This window comes from Plectropomus leopardus, chromosome 7 (assembly GCF_026936395.1).
Source record: "Plectropomus leopardus strain MGB_pleo_1.0 chromosome 7, ASM2693639v1, whole genome shotgun sequence".
Lineage (NCBI taxonomy): Eukaryota > Metazoa > Chordata > Actinopteri > Perciformes > Serranidae > Plectropomus > Plectropomus leopardus.
The window spans coordinates 1,745,108-1,761,856 of record NC_142182.1 but is presented as its reverse complement, the minus strand read 5'-3'; the positions used below and the strand labels follow the sequence as shown (position 1 = coordinate 1,761,856).

Below are 16,749 nucleotides of genomic sequence, written 5' to 3'. Positions count from 1 at the left end.
AAATGTTCTGTAGTCCTAGAAATGTCCTAAAACACCATAAAAATCCGAAAATCATAGAAACAACCTAAAACCCTTGAAACGTCCTAAATCATAGAAACATCCTAAAATGCTGAAAAAGCCCTAAAGGCTGAGAACGTGTTTCTCCTGCCAAGTTGCTCATCAGCCATGCTTTTAAATGAAATCAAACCAGTTTGCTCAGGTTTCGAGGGATTAATTTCATGCGAAAGGCCGAAAACTGATGTCTGTTTCAAAGGTTTCAAAAGGTTAATGTACAGCAATGCATCAATATCCACGAGATCATCACCAGATGTACTGTGGCTGTTCTGTGAGGACCACGAGTCTCTGAAAAGTAAAATAAGATTTAGGCGGACATACTGGCTGAGATGGGATGTCTAATCAGTGTGTTTTCATAAGTGTGTAATTACCTAAAAATAAAAGCCGTTGTGTTTTTGTTACTGAGCCGTTCATTTCCTGCAGAGATCACCATGCTGCACCACCACGTTTCTACAGTAGCCCAGAAAGGACAAACCAAATTTTTAAATTACGGCCGCTCTGTGATGAGCCAGAGTCAGAAAAATACCATTTATTATTATTATTATTATTTATTTTTCAAGCATGAAACGTCTTAATTTGGTGTTTTTCCTTGTTTAAATCAGCTGGTCTGGTTGTTTTGGAGAGGAAGAGACCTCTGTGAATAATTCAGCTCCCACAAAAAAAACCTTCCTGAATGTTTGGATCGTCAGTTATCACATGACATTCCTTTTTTTAAAAAAAAAAAAAAAAAAACTGCCTACCCCAGCTGGACGCATCCAGCTGTTTCAGGTAAACAAGACTGTAAACAAAGTTTGTTTTTTTTCTGGGCTGGATGGACCCGCTTCATAAAAACAGTAATCTTTATCATGTTCAACAAAGGCTGCAAATAAACTAATAAACTTTACAGTCAGTAGCAGCTGACCTGCATTTCAAGATAATAAACATCTTTGTTTCACACCTGCATTTAGACAGACAGCTCGCATCTGATCTGATCTGATCTGATCTCATTTCATCTGATCTGATCTGATCTGATCTGATCTCATTTCATCTGATCTGATCTGATCTGATCTCATTTCATCTGATCTGATCTGATCTGATCTGGTCTGGTCTGATCTGGTCTGATCCGATCCGATCCGATCCGATCTGATCAGATCGGATCTGATCTGATCTGATCTGATTTGGTCTGGTCTGGTCTGATCTGATCTCATTTCATCTGATCTGATCTCATCTGATCTGGTCCGGTCCAATCCGATCCGATCCGATCCGATCCGATCCGATCTGATCTGATCTGGTCTGATCTGATCTGATCTGATCTGATCTGATCTGATCCACGTCACAGTGAGTAATCATCTCCTTTTATGATTTATCATTTTATTACAGTTAAAAAACAAAAAGATTTGTTCCCTTTCTGTTGCAGACGTGTCTTCTCATTTTATTTTAATTCCTTCCTTTGAGAGTTTCTTCACTTTTAAACTTTGTTTTACAAATAATTATTTCCATAAAGCATAATTCAAACCCAAGAAGCAGAATATTGAGTTGTTTTATGATAAGTCGGCTCGGGGTGTTTCACTGAAAAACTGAGTTTGAGGCTCAGTTTGAGTTCAGTCTAAAGTCTGATATCTTATCTCAGCTCATGCCGTCTTATGTTTTCAGGACTGCTCGTTCACTGCAGGCAGTGAAACTTTCCTCAACAAAATTATATTTCCCATTAATGTCTGATTAATGTCAGCTCATTTTGTTTTACATTAACCCTTTTAAATCTGGACACATTGGTTTAATTTCCGTCACAAACATGAAGCAAAGGCAATGAGCAACTTAACAAGGCATGGCCCAAATATTAATTAAAACACTGATTAAAAAAATGAATATTACCTAAATAAGCATAACATTTTTGTCCTCTAGGGATCCTGGAGGAACTATTTTTTAAAAATCTCATACAGCACAAAAATACATAAAAATGCACCAAAATCAACATAATTGTTAATGACTGATGTCCCAGAGCCTAACAATCCAACCCACAAAAAACCCCAAAACAGTGTATAGCTTATTCTTTAATAATAATTAACACAATAATTCATTCATTCATTTTCTGTGTCTTTGTCATGAAAAAGGCATTTTGTAAAGATATTTGCATTTAAAGGTTAAAAATCTGAATTAATTTATATTTAGTAATTATTTTTAGGACAGAAGTTAAATCAAATTACATAATCAAATTATGTATATAAATTATATACAGACACACACACCCACACACACATATATATTTTTTTTTTTACATATTTTTTTGTCCCTAGGAGGCAGCCTTGAGCTGATGTTATTAGGGAACCAGAGGGTTAAAAAAAAACAGATTTCAAACCATGTTGCTCAGATTTGAAAGGGTTAAACAGCTTGTAAAAGGTATCTGAACACTAATATTATTAATTCTCTTTTTTCTACCAGGAAAAAGTCTCGACAAACTTTTTAAAGAAGTAATCAAAAATGCCTCGAAAGCAACAAAGTGTTTGCCAAATATGACGTTAACAAGACTGAGATGGATGCAAGGTCACAGTGACCTTTGACCTTTGACCACCAAATTCTAATCATTTCAACCTCGAGTCCGAGTGAAAGTTTGTGACTGACGGTTTTAACTAAAGAGTTCGATATGCAACCAAATAAGAGTTCTTTGCTGTTTGGAGGTCAGAGAAACAAAAGGAGGCTTCAGCACCACAGAAAGGCATGATGGGAGGAGCAGGCGCTCCGCCCCTTTTTACAGTCGTTTTAGGGGAAAAAAGAGCCGTATGTTGTTACAACGGTCGTATTTGGTGGCGAAAAGGTCATCGGGGACAGGATGTTTATGGTAGAGTTGGGAGCGGAGAAAGGGACGGAGGTCATGGTTCCACGTAGAGAGATGGAGGACGTGGAGGTTGATACGATTCTGCAGAAAGACGCGGGAGTGGCGGGGCTGTAAATGGTCACGGTGGGGGTGGTGCTGGGTTCAGGTGCAGCAGTAACGGGGCTGTACGTGGTCACGGTGCGGGTGGTGCTGGGTTCAGGTGCAGCAGTAACGGGGCTGTACGTGGTCACGGTGCGGGTGGTGCTGGGTTCAGGTGCAGCAGTAACGGGGCTGTACGTGGTCACGGTGCGGGTGGTGCTGGGTTCAGGTGCAGCAGTAACGGGGCTGTACGTGGTCACGGTGCGGGTGGTGCTGGGTTCAGGTGCAGGGATTCTGCGTCTAGCGTGACTTTTTTTACCTCCTTTAACAGTTTCATAGACTTTGTGCAGCACGTCGCCCTGCTCGATGAGCAGAGCGCCCGACAGCACCTGGAAGGTGTCGGTGAGACTTTTGTCCACCGCGTAGAACTTCTCCTCGTGGCTGCCGGACTTCATGAAGTTCATGAAAGCGTTCGTCTGCGAGTATTTCTTCATCAGCGCCTTGGCGGCGTACAAGGTGTCGCAGAGCTCCCTCAGGGCGTTCTCCACGGTGGCGGAGATCCGTCTCGGCCCTCTTTTTTTGACGGCGAGGACCAGCTCCTCCAGAGCTTTGACTCTCTGGGCGACCTGCTGGCAGCGCTTCTCGTTGGCCTTCACGTTCTGAGCCATCGTGTAGATTTTACAACATAGTTTCAAGGTAAAATCCACCAGGGCCAAGAAGTTTGCTGCTTCGCCCACCGCCGCCATGATCTGTGGACACGCGGAGGCGGTTAGTGTGGACTGACGTCACAGATAAATGAAATTTAAGGAAAACTTCAAAAACATGAGGAGAGAACAAGCAACTGAACAAAACATGGCCCAAAAAAAAGCAAAAAATCAGTAGGAACGTTACAAGAAAACGACCTGAAAATAAGCTAAAAAAAAAAAAACCTAAAAAGTGCTGAAAAATGTTTAGATTTTATATATTTTATTATACTTTTTTCCTGTGAAATATTTAAAAAATGAAATTTTAAATATAATCTTCAGAACATTTCCCCTATTTGTTTTTTTTAAATCAAATTGGATAGCTTTCTAATACACCTTTTTTTTTTGGGCAACTTTTACTAATTTCTGCATATTTCTAAACTTGTAAAATCTTAATCTGAAATAAATCAGTGACCAAAGCTGTGAAAGAAATGTAGTGGAGTAAAAAGGTGATGTGACGTGAAGTATGGTCCTCACATATTTACTTAAGTACATTACATAAGTAATGTACTTACATTACATTCAACCAGTACTCACAACTTATCAGTAACTTTAAAAAATACAAACTTTTCTTAATTTTCTTTGTCTTTGTACATTCATTATCTGTTCAAATGGGATTAATTCTCTTTTTTTGCACCCCCATGTGTTCATGTGCACAGTGCTTTTAAATATTTATGCTCTAACATTCGTAATATTTTTAATTTTGGCTACGTCATCAGGGGGCGGGGCTACATGGGTTTTTCATGTACTTTTTTTTGTGACTTTTTGCTTATTTCTTGCTAATTTTTGTCATGCTGCACATTGCCTTCTCCCCATGTTTTTTTGTTTCAATAAATCAACCCAATTTGCTCAGGTTTCAAAGGGTTAAAAAACGATTGGATTATCTGACTAAGTGTACTAAATGTCACATTTAGTCAGAAGTAAACAGAAGTTTAGTTACATCAAAAAACCTGAAAGAGTATTTACCTCTTGCAGATGACGCGTCTGCCTCCAGGTGTGCAAGAGAAAACGAAAGTACATCAGCATTTTATTAATATCCAAGTAGACGTTTGAAGTAGACTCGATTATAGTCTGTCTAAACCGGTCTGTAATTTCCCGTCGTGAGTCACAGTCAGTTTTGGGAAACGACTTTTTGTGGGAGATTGGGTGGAGTTTCAGGTGAGCAAAGGCACCTGTTAACTACCTCAGCTGCACATTTGTTCACTGACTCTGACAACACTTAACAAAATGCTCAAGAAAAAAAGCAAAACATAAAGAAAATAATGAAAAGTTTTCATATTCAGATCCATTTTTTTCCTAAAGTTTTAATGCACGACTTAGAGCATTAAAAAACTTGTGTTAATGCATAAAAATATTCACAAATCCACCGTGTATACATTGGTACAATGACATCTAACATCTGGGTGCAACATTAAAAAGTCTAAAACTGATGTTTAATTAAATACAGTAATTCATAAATAATAAGTAAAATAATTCACACACAAACAAAAAACCCTACGCTGCTGACTGACCTCACAATTACACGCGACCCATAACACAAAGCTGTGACTGTCTTAGTTTTCCAGTTATTTTATTTTATTTATTCCTCTTCCATGTTGCTTGTTTGTTTGTTTATTTGTTTACAAACATGTCATGTCACACAGCATATTAAGCCTCCTGCTCTTTTCTGCTCTCACCTGTATTATCTTACATCACTAAATACAGAAATAAATGTAAAGGTATTTAATACACTTTTGGGTGCAATAACAGTCTACGTATATAGAACACGTGCACAGGTTTTTATAATAAAAAAGAAATAGTAATAATAATAATAATAATAATAATAGATTTTATTTCTGATGTACTTTACATTTGAGACAAATCTCAAAGTGCTACAAAATAAAAGCTTGAGCATAAAAAACAGATAAAAAACAACCAAAATAAAAGCATATTTAAATCAATCAGATGTCTCCACTAAGCATCACACCTCCAAATGTGAGCATTTTATTACTGTTAATATCATTATTATTATTTAGATAAACAGGGATCGAGTAGCGTGTCAATAAACGTCTTAACAGCCGAAATCATTATAGAATGAGGTTTGTGATTTTGTCTCCCAGGATTTACATAAATAGATATATATATATATATATATTGTAATAGCAGAGGGAACCACTTCCCAAATTTTTTGACATTTTCCTTTTTGAGGTGGATTTTTTTTAGCAAAATAAACCATTTAAAAATCAACTGGATCATCATCAAACTATTATTTATTCAGGGAAAGTGACTGAGCATTCGGCTGTTTTACAGCACTGTTCTGGATTCACTCTCAGTGGATTTAAAGGACAAATAACATCTGATAACAATAAATTCAATGAAAACAAATAACTAGCAGCAATAACTGTCAAAAGTTATGAATACCAATAAAATGAGTAAAAAGGATATAAAAGATAAAATGTCAAACAAACCTGTAACTAGTGAAAAAGTGGAGAACCTGACAAAAAGAAAAGATTTTCACCTGACAGTCACTTTAATGTAACTCAAAAAAAGATCAAATGACCAAAAGCTAAAAGATTATTTACCTGTTGACGAGACGCCTGCCTGACTCCAGCCATGCATGTTAGAGAAAATGAAAGCACATAAACCTGAAACATTGGCGGCAACGCACGAAAACAACAAACCTGCTCATCCTGTTTACAGCTGCAGCAAGCACACGTCGAAAAAGACGGGTTTCCATTAACCCTAAAATTGCACAAATGAAAATTGTGAATATAAAATACGAAACTAAAAAAAACCCTCGTTTATCACAAAAAAAAGTTGCTATGCTCTCGTGAGGTGGTATCTTAGGTGATTTTGCAAAACTGCAACGGACGTATTCTTAAGCAAAATAAACCATTTAAAAAACAACGAGATTATTATTTGTTGTTGTTGAATAAAACATCTTTACAGACAGAATTTACAAAGTGATTTGACCAACAAAGCAAAGCAGCAATGGGACACACAGACGGAGACACAACAACAGAAAGTCCGACTAAACACAAGCGAGACGAAACTAGAGGACAAATAATGCAAGACGCAGGACGTAAAATGTCAACATAAAATAATACAAAGATTACAGGGCAAAATAATACAACAGCGGCAATAAAACTGCGAATGAAAGTAAATAATGAAAGTAAATTAAATAAATAAAACGTAATAAAAAAAGACATGGAAAAGACATCACTCAAAAGTCTGTGTGACATAAACTGTTTTTCTCATGATGCGATGACCTTTGACCTTTGAGCTTCAAGTAAACTACTGCAATTTATTTTCAAACAAGAACAACGAGCAACTTGGTAAAAATGTTTCACAAATTGCAAAAACTAATAATAATAATAAGAATAATAAAAATTCTGAAAATAATTTTTCAAAAGATGGGGAAAATTTCACAGGAAAAAAGAGAAAAGCTCGGGAAAAAAACAAGTATTTAAGCACCTTTTCCAGGCCATTTCCTTTTTGTTTTTTAACTTTATCTTTCAAATATTTAATATCAATTTAATTTTATAGTAATTATATATTTTAAAGACTTCTTACAATTTTATCATTTTTTCCAGGTCATTTCTGGCTCCTTTTTTTATTGTCGTTTTTCTTCTTTTTAAAAATAATTTTCAGATAATATTCTTGGTTTTTTTTTCTTCTTTTACTAATTTCTTGATAGTTTTGTGTCATTTCACTTTTCACTGCTCACTGCCTTCCTCCCATTAGAGGCTCGGTCTGTTACCATGCACTTCATTTTTATACAAGTTCTTTGGATGTATAAAACCGTTTTTTTGGCGACCTGCTGGAGATTATGTTAGTTAGCTGCTTAGATCACATAAACAAATGTATATATGTTTCAGCTTTTGTCGATATGGACGTTCTGAACACAATTCAATCATTCAGTTAATTCTACTGACACCGTGAACACCAGAGAATTCGTTTTTACCGGCACAGAAAACCAGAAAGATGCAAAAAAGAGAGCAGAAATGTAAGACAATTTAAAAAAAAAAAAAAGCCCAGGAAAAATGTCCAGTGAACTATACTCACAATTATATATATAAATATTTTATCATATCACATTGTGTTTTATCGACATCTTACGTTTTGTGCAAATCTGTAATTGAAACCTGCCTTCTGCTGTCCATCATCTGCAGCTGCTTTTTTAATCCAATTCAGGCTCTGAACAGATTATTGTGGAGTGAGAAGTTTATTTTATTAGACGTCATTTAGAGAGTTGGCCCCCAAAAACAAACAGACTGTGACACTTCTGAGAGATATTAAGTAGACGTGGAGACAGTAAGTCGTTAAGCATCAGCACGAACAAATTAAAGGACCAAAAATAAACGTTTAGGAATCAAATGTCTCTCAGAATTATTTTAGTCTCTAACTTCAACCTTTTCTTTCCAAACTCGCATTAATAAAAACCGGAAAGCAGAAGCCGGTCAGAGCAGCGATGAAGCCGACGCGCGGACGCTCCGCCCTCAGCATCGCGGCCCGCCGGCGTCCGTGTGGAAGAGTCTCTTGAGGACGAGGAGCTGCAGGTGTCCCGACAGGACGATGACGAGGCTTTGGGCCGCCGACCACCAGGTGACGTAGTTGAAGTTGGACAGCAGGAGGTAGTGATCCTTCCCTTTCCTCATGCGGGCGAAGTTGTAATGACGCCACATGTGGAAGATGCGATTCTGCAGCCTCTGCACACTCTCCTGAAGCAGACATGGCACGTTTTAGGGTTTCATGTCATTAGTATGTGACTGTACAATCACTGCACGCTATGTCGATTTTTTTTGGATTATCGCAGCCTGGGATATGTCGATGATTAGCAGCAACATTTGCTCTACACACAAAATGTGCTTTAAAAATCAGGCTATAAAAAAAAAACATTAATATAATTTTCTACTTTTGTTTATTTTTACAGTCCTGATCATTCTACAATTCTACAGTTTCATTTAGCAGACGCTTTTATCCAAAGCGACGTACAACACAAGCAAGAATTTAGACTGAAGGAAAAAACCCTTAGTAAGTGCAAAAAGTGCTTCAGGTGTGATTGGTCACAGGTATTGCCGTCTAGTGGCAGAAGAAGTGCCGCCAGAATTTGATTCTGGCTGCTACTGGAAGCCAGTGAAGAGAAATTAGCAGCGGGGTGACATGTGCTCTTTTGGGCTGGTTGAAGACCAGACGTGCTGCTGCGTTCTGGATCATCTGAAGAGGTTTGAATGAGCATCCAGGGAGGCCTGCCAGAAGAGAGTTGCAGTAGTCAATGCGAGAGATCACAAGAGCCTGAACCAGAAGCTGTGTGGCCTGTTGGGTCAGGAAGGGTCTGATCTTCCTGACGCTTTGTCCCGGCGCTTTGTCCCGGCTCAGTTTCACGGCAAGACCGAGAAACTGAGGCCACATGAACCTTAAAGGTCAGCTGGTCATCGATCATGACACCCAGGTTTCTGGCTGAGTTTGTGGGCACAAGTAGGCTCAAGTCAAGTTGGACACTGATCCGAGGCTGAACAGGTGGACAAGCTGGAAAGACCATGAGTTCGGTCTTAGACAGATTTAGCTGAAGGTGGCGTTCCTTCATCCATGTGGAGATATCAGCCAGACACGCTGATATCCGAGCTGAGACCGTTCTGTCATCAGGTGGAAAGGAGAGGAAGAGCTGAGTGTCATCAGCATAGCAGTGGTAGGAGAAACCGCGGGAGCGGATCACTGCACCGAGCGAGGTGGTGTACAGAGAGAAGAGTAGGGGACCAAGCACCGACCCCTGAGGAACCCCTGTTGATAGGCCATGTGACCTAGACACCTCTCCTCGCCATGACACTCTGAAGGATCTGCCTGTGAGGTAGGACTTGAACCACCATAGGACAGAACCTGAGATGCCGAGCTCAGAGAGTGCGGAGAGGAGGATTTGATGGTTCACCGTGTCAAAGGCAGCAGACAGGTCCAGCAGGAGTAGGACAGAGGATTGACCAGCCGCTCGAGCCAGTCTCAGTGACTCAGTGACTGACAGGAGTGCAGTCTCAGTGGAGTGGTCACACCTGAAGCCAGACTGAAAGGAGTCGAGTAGGCTGTTGTTCCGCAAGTGTTCAGAGACCTGGTTAAATACTGCGCGCTCCAGTATTTTAGACAGAAATGGTAGAAGTGAGACTGGCCTGTAGTTTTCAACCTGGGCGGGGTTGAGATTAGGCTTTTTGAGCAGTGGGGTGACACGGGCTTGCTTAAAAGTAGCAGAAAAAGTGCCAGTTTTTAGGGAGGAATTGACAATGTGTGTGACTGCAGGTTTGATAGTGGGCAGGATGGTCTGCAGGATGCGGGTGGGTATTGGATCGAGAGGACATGTTGTAGGTTTGTCTGGAGACCTCATCCTTGGTCAGAGGAGCGAAAGAGCAGAGTGAAGCGGCAGTAGTGGGTTTGAGCTGACTGGGCCGGTCAGGCTCAGAGAACTGGTTGCTGATTGCAGCCACCTTTTCAGTGAAAAAGGAGGAGAACATGTCTGGAGTCAGTGTAGGGGAGGGCTGAGCAGCTGGAGGAGAACGCAAGGAGTTAAACACCATAAACAGTTTTCTGGAGTCAGTAGCAGCACAGGTCTTGTTCTGATAGAAGGCTTTCTTAGAGGACTGCAAGGAAGAGGTAAAGGAAGCAAGTTTCTGTTTGTATGAGGACAAATCAGTGGGTTCTTGGGATTTACGCCACTTTCTTTCTGCTGCCCTGAGTCCAGTTCTTTGTTCTCTCAGGACTTCAGAGAGCCATGGACTTGGTTGTTTTTTCTTGGCTGGTTTGGACACCAGGGGGCAGAGTTTGTCCAGAGAGGATGCCAGAGAGGAACAGAGTGTTTCTGTAGCCTCATTAACAGAAAGTGAGGAGAAGTGTGAGTGGTCAGGCATGGCAGAGCTCACCTCATCAGACAGCTGTGCTGCTGTGAGGGACTTATGGTTTCTGTGGAGGGAAATTTTCTGAGTGGGTGTCCGCAATTGCGGAAAGGTAGCTGCAAATTTTACCAAGAAATGGTCTGACAGGTGTAGAGGGGTAACTGTCACATCTGCTATGGAGCAGTTACGAGTCAGCACCAAGTCAAGGACTTTACCAGCTTTGTGGGTGGGAGGAGAAGGAGCTAGTACAAGTGCAAAGGAGGAGAGGAGTGCCAGAAAGTTGTTTTCCAGAGTACTGTCAATGTGAATGTTCATGTCTCCCATGACAATCAGTGGTGTGCCATCATCAGGGATGTCAGAGAGTAACATGTCCATTTCAGAGACAAAGCTATCCAGATTACCCCCTGGTGGGCAGTACACAACCAGAATATATGCTTTGATGGGAGCAGTGACATTTAGAGCATGATATTCAAATGTTGTGTTGCTGCTCAACGGGCGCAGTGTGGAAAAAGACCAGTTGTCAGGAATGAGCACGCCAGCACCGCCTCCTCGTCCAGTGGAGCGAGGGGTGTGGCTTAGCGTAGCGGACTCGGAGAGTGCAGCTGGTGTAGCTGAGTTTTCTGGGCGGATCCATGTCTCAGTCAGGGCTAGGACCTGAATGTCTGAGAGTTTCACCAGTGAACTGATGAATTCAGTCTTGTTAACTGCGGACTGACAGTCCCAAAGACCAAAGGTAAGTGAGTGTGGGCTGGGACCACTTTCTGGGAGAGCGGACAGGTTTTGCGGATTACGTGTACGGCAGACTGTGCGTCTTTTCCGGTTGCCAATAATGACTGGGATGCGTGCGAGACACATTGTGCGTTAGACTGAAAACAGACTGAAAACAGACAGGCAGCGGTAGTCGGTGTCCTTGCTCGGTGGACTCGCGCAGGTAGACTCGCAGGTCTTTACCCTGTGTGGTCTTCACACTGTGTGGGCTGACGCTCAAGTGCAGTCTGTGCCTTTTTAGGTACCTGAACACAGTCACAGCTGTTTCCAACTTGACTGATTGCACCCAGCTGAACTGCCCCTGTCTGGTTTCACTTGGGCAATCAATAGAGGGTGTGACCCGCGTCAGCTGACCTCACCTATTGTTGCAGAGAGAAACTGAAACTCAGTGCTAAGCACTTAACGACCCCCCAGCACAAAAACAAACCTTACCTTACCAAACAAAGATTTCACCTTACCTAAGCTGGCTCAATCCTCGGCCCAATCATAAATGTCAAATACTCATTCATTTTCAAAAAAATCTCTTTTTTTCCATCTGAAAACATAGTGTCATCATGAAAATAGCTAAAATTGTTATGATGACATTATGTGTTTAGATGAAATTTAAAAAACAAATTCATTTTATGTGACACAAAGTAGATTTTTTTTAAATTTTTCAAAAGAATTGAATTATTTTTTGGCTATGTCAGTGAGCCCAGAATGACACCCAGAAATAATACAAGTCCTGTTTTTCTGCTCTGATGGCTGTGGGATCAAAAATGTCAGTTTGAATGGGTTTCAATGGAGCATTTTTTGACCTGAACAGTCTGAATGTAACTATTTAGTTTCCAAAGTGTATTTTAGACTTATTGTAGGAGCTGAGCTGCAAATTCACTGATTACACTCAAATACACAATCTTGCCAAAATGTGCGCCACATGCATGAACACAGACAAAATGATCAACAAATGAAGAATGAAAAGAGCGTAAAAAAGCACCAAACAGTCCCTGAGGGTTAAATAGTTCTGCTGATTAAATCTACCAGCGACCGTTTCCCAACATTACCCTCGTGGTACGGCGTGTTTCAGCGGTGAGACACTAAAGGCCGGGACAAAGCGTTGGCAGGACACAGTAAATGTTTCTGTCGCTGGTTTCTTATTTATTTTGGGGCTTTCCTTTTTTTCTTTCTTAAAAAAAAACGAACACTGCTCTCTGGCGGTGGTTTGTATGAATTAACGGTTTCCTTCCCTCCGTCACGTTCAGATTTAATGTCTTTTTTAAAATAAGAAAAGGTGAAATATTCCCTAAAAAGGGTTAACTGCCAGTTTCTACAAAAGACGGCAGCGCATCATTTCCTCTGAAAACATCAGATTTTTTTATGAACTGGAATTTCTTGGAGTAAAAACGTCGACTGTCTTTGTTGTGGTGTTTTTATTTGTTTGTTTGTTTGTTTGTTTTAATAACGGTGTGTGTTCTGTTTTTCTGCTCTCCAACAACACACAGAGGGCGGGAAGAGAGAACAAACAAACAAACAAACAAACAAACAAACAAACAAACAAACATTTTGAAACATATATTTGTACTTTGCATTTGATACTTTTACAATACTGGTACACATTAAAAAAATAAAAAAGAATAAATAATATGTATGGTTTCTTGTAAATCCCTTTTCTCTGAATAAAATATGCACCAAACAATAATTAAAAAAACATAATTAATCACTGCTACTTACACAATTTCACACACCAGTCCTTCACCTCTATTACTTTCAGTAACAAAACTCTTTTCGTATCTTAATGCGGATGACATTTTGTTTTTAGGAGGCGGCTGAATTTAAATATTTCTTTTTATGTGAAACTTTTAAAGCAGAATTTATCTCCAGCTCCAGAAAAAAACAAGTGCTGACTGCGCTAAACATGACTCAGACTAAAATTACAACTTTAAGACTCAAAGTGGGACAAACACCTCGATTCCAGCCAAAGTGTTGTTGAGGACTTTCTCTCCCTCCTCCGTCTCCGTCTTCGACTCTGCGAAACCTTCGTAGATGACGCCAAAGTTCACAAACACCCTGATGCCTCCGAACTGGTTGTTGTGGTTCCCAAAACACATCCGGTAAAACCCTGTTGGGACACCGCAGTTACCTCAGAGGCAAAATATGATGATATTTCACCTGCGTCCGTCTCACCTGTCACTTCAGTCTGGAAGCTCATCTGAGCGACCGCCTCGTTCTTTGACGCCATGAGGACGCCGTTCGGTGAGCTGATGGTCACAAACAGCCGGTGATCGCTGGCCACGCCTGTTACCCACTGCACCTGTTCACACATCGAACACGTCAGCACCTAAAAAGCTCCGCATCCACCTGCAACTTCTGTGTGAATCTTCATCCTCGATGCCGTGGCGATCTTTTTATCCAAAAACTACAGAAACTAGGGATGCACGATAATCATCGGGACGATAATTATCGGCCGATAATTGGACTTATGACGTCATACCGATAATTCTGATAATACAATTTTTGGTTGAGAAATATAACCGATACTATTAAGCATAAATCGCTTTGATTGACCGCGTTGCCATGGTTTCGCTCCTCCAATCCTACACACTCTGCATTATGCTGCGTGTCAAACTGTTTCGGATGTTATGCAGTAAAACATTTCCACGTCCAAAAACAAACGAACAGACGAACTAAAGTCCCAGGGAGACGGGACGAGAGGACATCTAACGTGCCGACTTTATCGCCTCTCCTCGGCAGAGGAGATAAAGGAGGTCGACGAGAGCGCCACACGCTAGAACAAAAAAAAAAAAAGATAACCGCTAAGCGTTAGCGCCCTTTCTTCATGTTCTGCCTTGAAAATATCAAATGAACAAATAAAGAGAGAAATAATCATAAACTCGGTGCCCCTGATGTTTCTCATCATTGACCTGCTGACCAGCCTGCACCCTGAGACCTGACGGCTCTGCGGACTGAAGACAAAGACGGGGACGAGCTACTGATGCGGACTGATCCGCTCTGCTCTCATTGTCAAACAGTGTCTCCGCCAGTGTCTCTGAATGTCCGCTCCGCTCTCATTGTCCTTCAGGTGATCTCAGTATCTTCTAGGCCACTAAAACATCTCGATCCGGTCTCTGATTCTGTCATTTATCAGCGTGCTCGCTGCTCACAGTAACCTCCGAACACCGGTGTAAGCGGCCGCCGTCTCTCCCCTCCGTCCTTCTGCTCTGTGTGTGCGTGACGGGGACACGATGAGAGGACACGATGAGAGGACATGATGAGAGGAAACGCGGTTTGAGTTCAGGTGTCGTGAGTTTCCAGCTCGGTTCTGCTGAAAGAATAAACTGATATCTGATGTTTGATTCCTTCCAACAAGAAGCAGAACAACATGTAAATGTGCAGAAAAATTAGTTTTAAAAAAGGAGGTAGAATTATTAGAAAAACAAGGGAAAATGATCATTAAACTATATTCATAATGTGTCTAATTTTATATATTATATTTAAAATTATATTACAGAAATTATACTAATTATGCTTGCTTTTTTAAATTTCAGATTTTTTTTAGGTCATTTCCTTTTGTTTTATTTGTGGGCTTTTTAAAAAAAAGTGTTTTTCTTATTTTCAGGTACTTTTCTTATAACTATTTTGCAAATTTTAGGGCCATGTCTTGTTAAGTTGCTCACGGCCTTTCCACTATGTTTATGAGAATAATCAAACAATATAATCATGCTTTAAAGGGTTAATTGATCATTTCAACATCTCATCTTCTAGGAGGAATCAGAGTGGCCCTTTAGTCCGAACAAAGATATAAGGAGAAGATTTGAAGACTGGAGTTCAGTAGCATCACCCCGACAATTTTTAAAATTTATTTTAGTTCTTTTTTTTAAAAACCTCTTTTTTTAAACGTTTTTTTTATGTTTATCTTTTATTGTTTTATACTGTTTTAGACACTGTACATTAGTGTGTATGTATGGATGCGGACGTTCGTCTGAGCTGATTGTGAATGTAATGTTTAACTTTATGTGTTCAACAACACAATAAATAAAGTTAAAAAAAAAGGAAAAACAGAAGAAGTCAAACTGGATCACCTTGAAAGTGGCCGTGATAAGCAAACACAGACAGAAACACTGCGTTCACAAAATCAAACCACACACATCCGTGCAGACACAGCGACTGTTAACAGCTAAAGGGGATCTAAACAAACAAACAAACAAACAAACAAACAAACAAACAGCGATTACTCACCATGTACGACAGGAAGAAGTTTCCACTCTGGTGAGCAAAGTGCCAGAAACACTCCATCCCCGCAGCAGGAACCTCCACGGCAAAGTCGTACCTGTCCGAGCCTCTGAAGACACCCGCGTCCGCCCCGTCGAGGACAGGTTCAGACTTTCTGGTCCAGACGCTCCGAGAGGACAGCAGGACGAGGAGGACGTTCAGCAGCATGACTGAAGGACGTGAGGGAGGCCGCCGCTTCCTTCTGAGTCTCAGATATCAGCCAGAAAAGAATAATTAACCACAAAGTCTCAGTCACAGCAGCGCGATAACATATCAACCAAAGCACGATCACACCTCAAGGTTTCACAAAACCCACTCACTGCTTCTTTAACTCGCCCTCTGAGGACGCAGCTCGCTGGCTTCATTTGTCCCAAAGACACGGGGGGAGGCAATGTCCACTGAACAAGACGTGACCCAAAATTTAGCAAAATAACTGTAAAAAAAAAAAAAAAATCAAATAACCTCAAAATAAGAAAAATCAAACAAGAAAATGACAGCAAAAGTGCTAAAACACACTTATTTATATATTTTAGCATATTTATTTTCTGGAAAATAAATATAAAATTATATTTCTGAACATTTTATCTATTTAGTGGATTTTTTTAAACCCCCTGTCCATCCTAAAAATGTCCTAAAACTCTAGAAACGTCCTAAAATCCCAAAACGTCCAAATCCAAACTTGTATGGTTGCGTAGTCTATAAACGTTGATGAATTATGCAGTCTTTGTTTTTAATCTTATTTTATTTTTATTTAAGTTTTAAACCTTTCTTTTGCTGCGTAAACGCCTTCAGCTAGCATTTAACCCTTTGATCCCTGAGCATAAAGGTGAAATTTCTTCCAAAAAATGAGGGAAAAAGGCAATGAACAACTTGGAGTAACTGCAGTGCAAGAAATTAGTAGATTTAATCATTTTTAAAAAAGCTCAGGAGATATGCCCAAAAACCTGTATTTGTGATGATCAGAATTATGTATTGCAAAATATTTTTACAGTCGTCATTTTTGAGCGTTTTTTTTCCTTTTCCTCCTTTTGTTTTCTTTTGTGTGTTTGTTTTTTTTTAGGTAATTTTCTTCTAACTTTTTACTATTTTCTCTTTGTACTATGTTCAGGCTTTTTTTCTTACTGTCTTTTTTTATACACGTGTGCAAATAAACCAAGACGAAATAAAATAAATCCGCCCGCAGGCTGTTTTT

At 40.1% G+C, this 16,749-nt stretch overlaps 1 protein-coding gene across 3 annotated transcripts; it reads right to left on the bottom strand.

The window, feature by feature from the left end:
• Positions 1 to 2,071: 2,071 nt before the first annotated feature.
• Positions 2,072 to 16,628, bottom strand: LOC121964932 (transmembrane emp24 domain-containing protein 6-like). Of its 3 annotated transcripts, XM_088079595.1 has the most exons (6): positions 15,878 to 16,628; positions 15,525 to 15,765; positions 13,473 to 13,599; positions 13,253 to 13,407; positions 6,249 to 8,387; positions 3,557 to 3,693 (listed from the first exon to the last, which is right to left on the bottom strand). In XM_088079595.1, exons 2-5 carry the CDS (start codon positions 15,723 to 15,725, stop codon positions 8,166 to 8,168), a joined length of 705 nt encoding a protein of 234 aa, XP_087935721.1. In that variant the 5' UTR covers positions 15,726 to 15,765; positions 15,878 to 16,628; the 3' UTR covers positions 3,557 to 3,693; positions 6,249 to 8,165. The 3 variants fall into 3 exon arrangements, with proteins under 3 accessions (XP_087935720.1, XP_087935719.1, XP_087935721.1); XM_088079594.1 differs by lacking the exons at positions 13,253 to 13,407; positions 13,473 to 13,599; positions 15,525 to 15,765; positions 15,878 to 16,628 and having other exon boundaries at positions 2,072 to 3,693; positions 4,654 to 8,168; XM_088079593.1 differs by lacking the exons at positions 13,253 to 13,407; positions 13,473 to 13,599; positions 15,525 to 15,765; positions 15,878 to 16,628 and having other exon boundaries at positions 2,072 to 3,693; positions 6,249 to 8,168.
• Between the last annotated feature and the right edge of the window lie 121 nt (positions 16,629 to 16,749).

Coding starts and splice junctions, on each gene's coding strand:
- LOC121964932 (XM_088079593.1), bottom strand. CDS start 6,320: ATGTTTCAGGTTTATGTGCTTTCATTTTCTCTAACATGCATGGCTGGA. Junction 3,694..6,248: donor GGCAGGCGTCTCGTCAACAG/GTAAATAATCTT, acceptor GCGTGTCCACAG/ATCATGGCGGCGGTGGGCGA.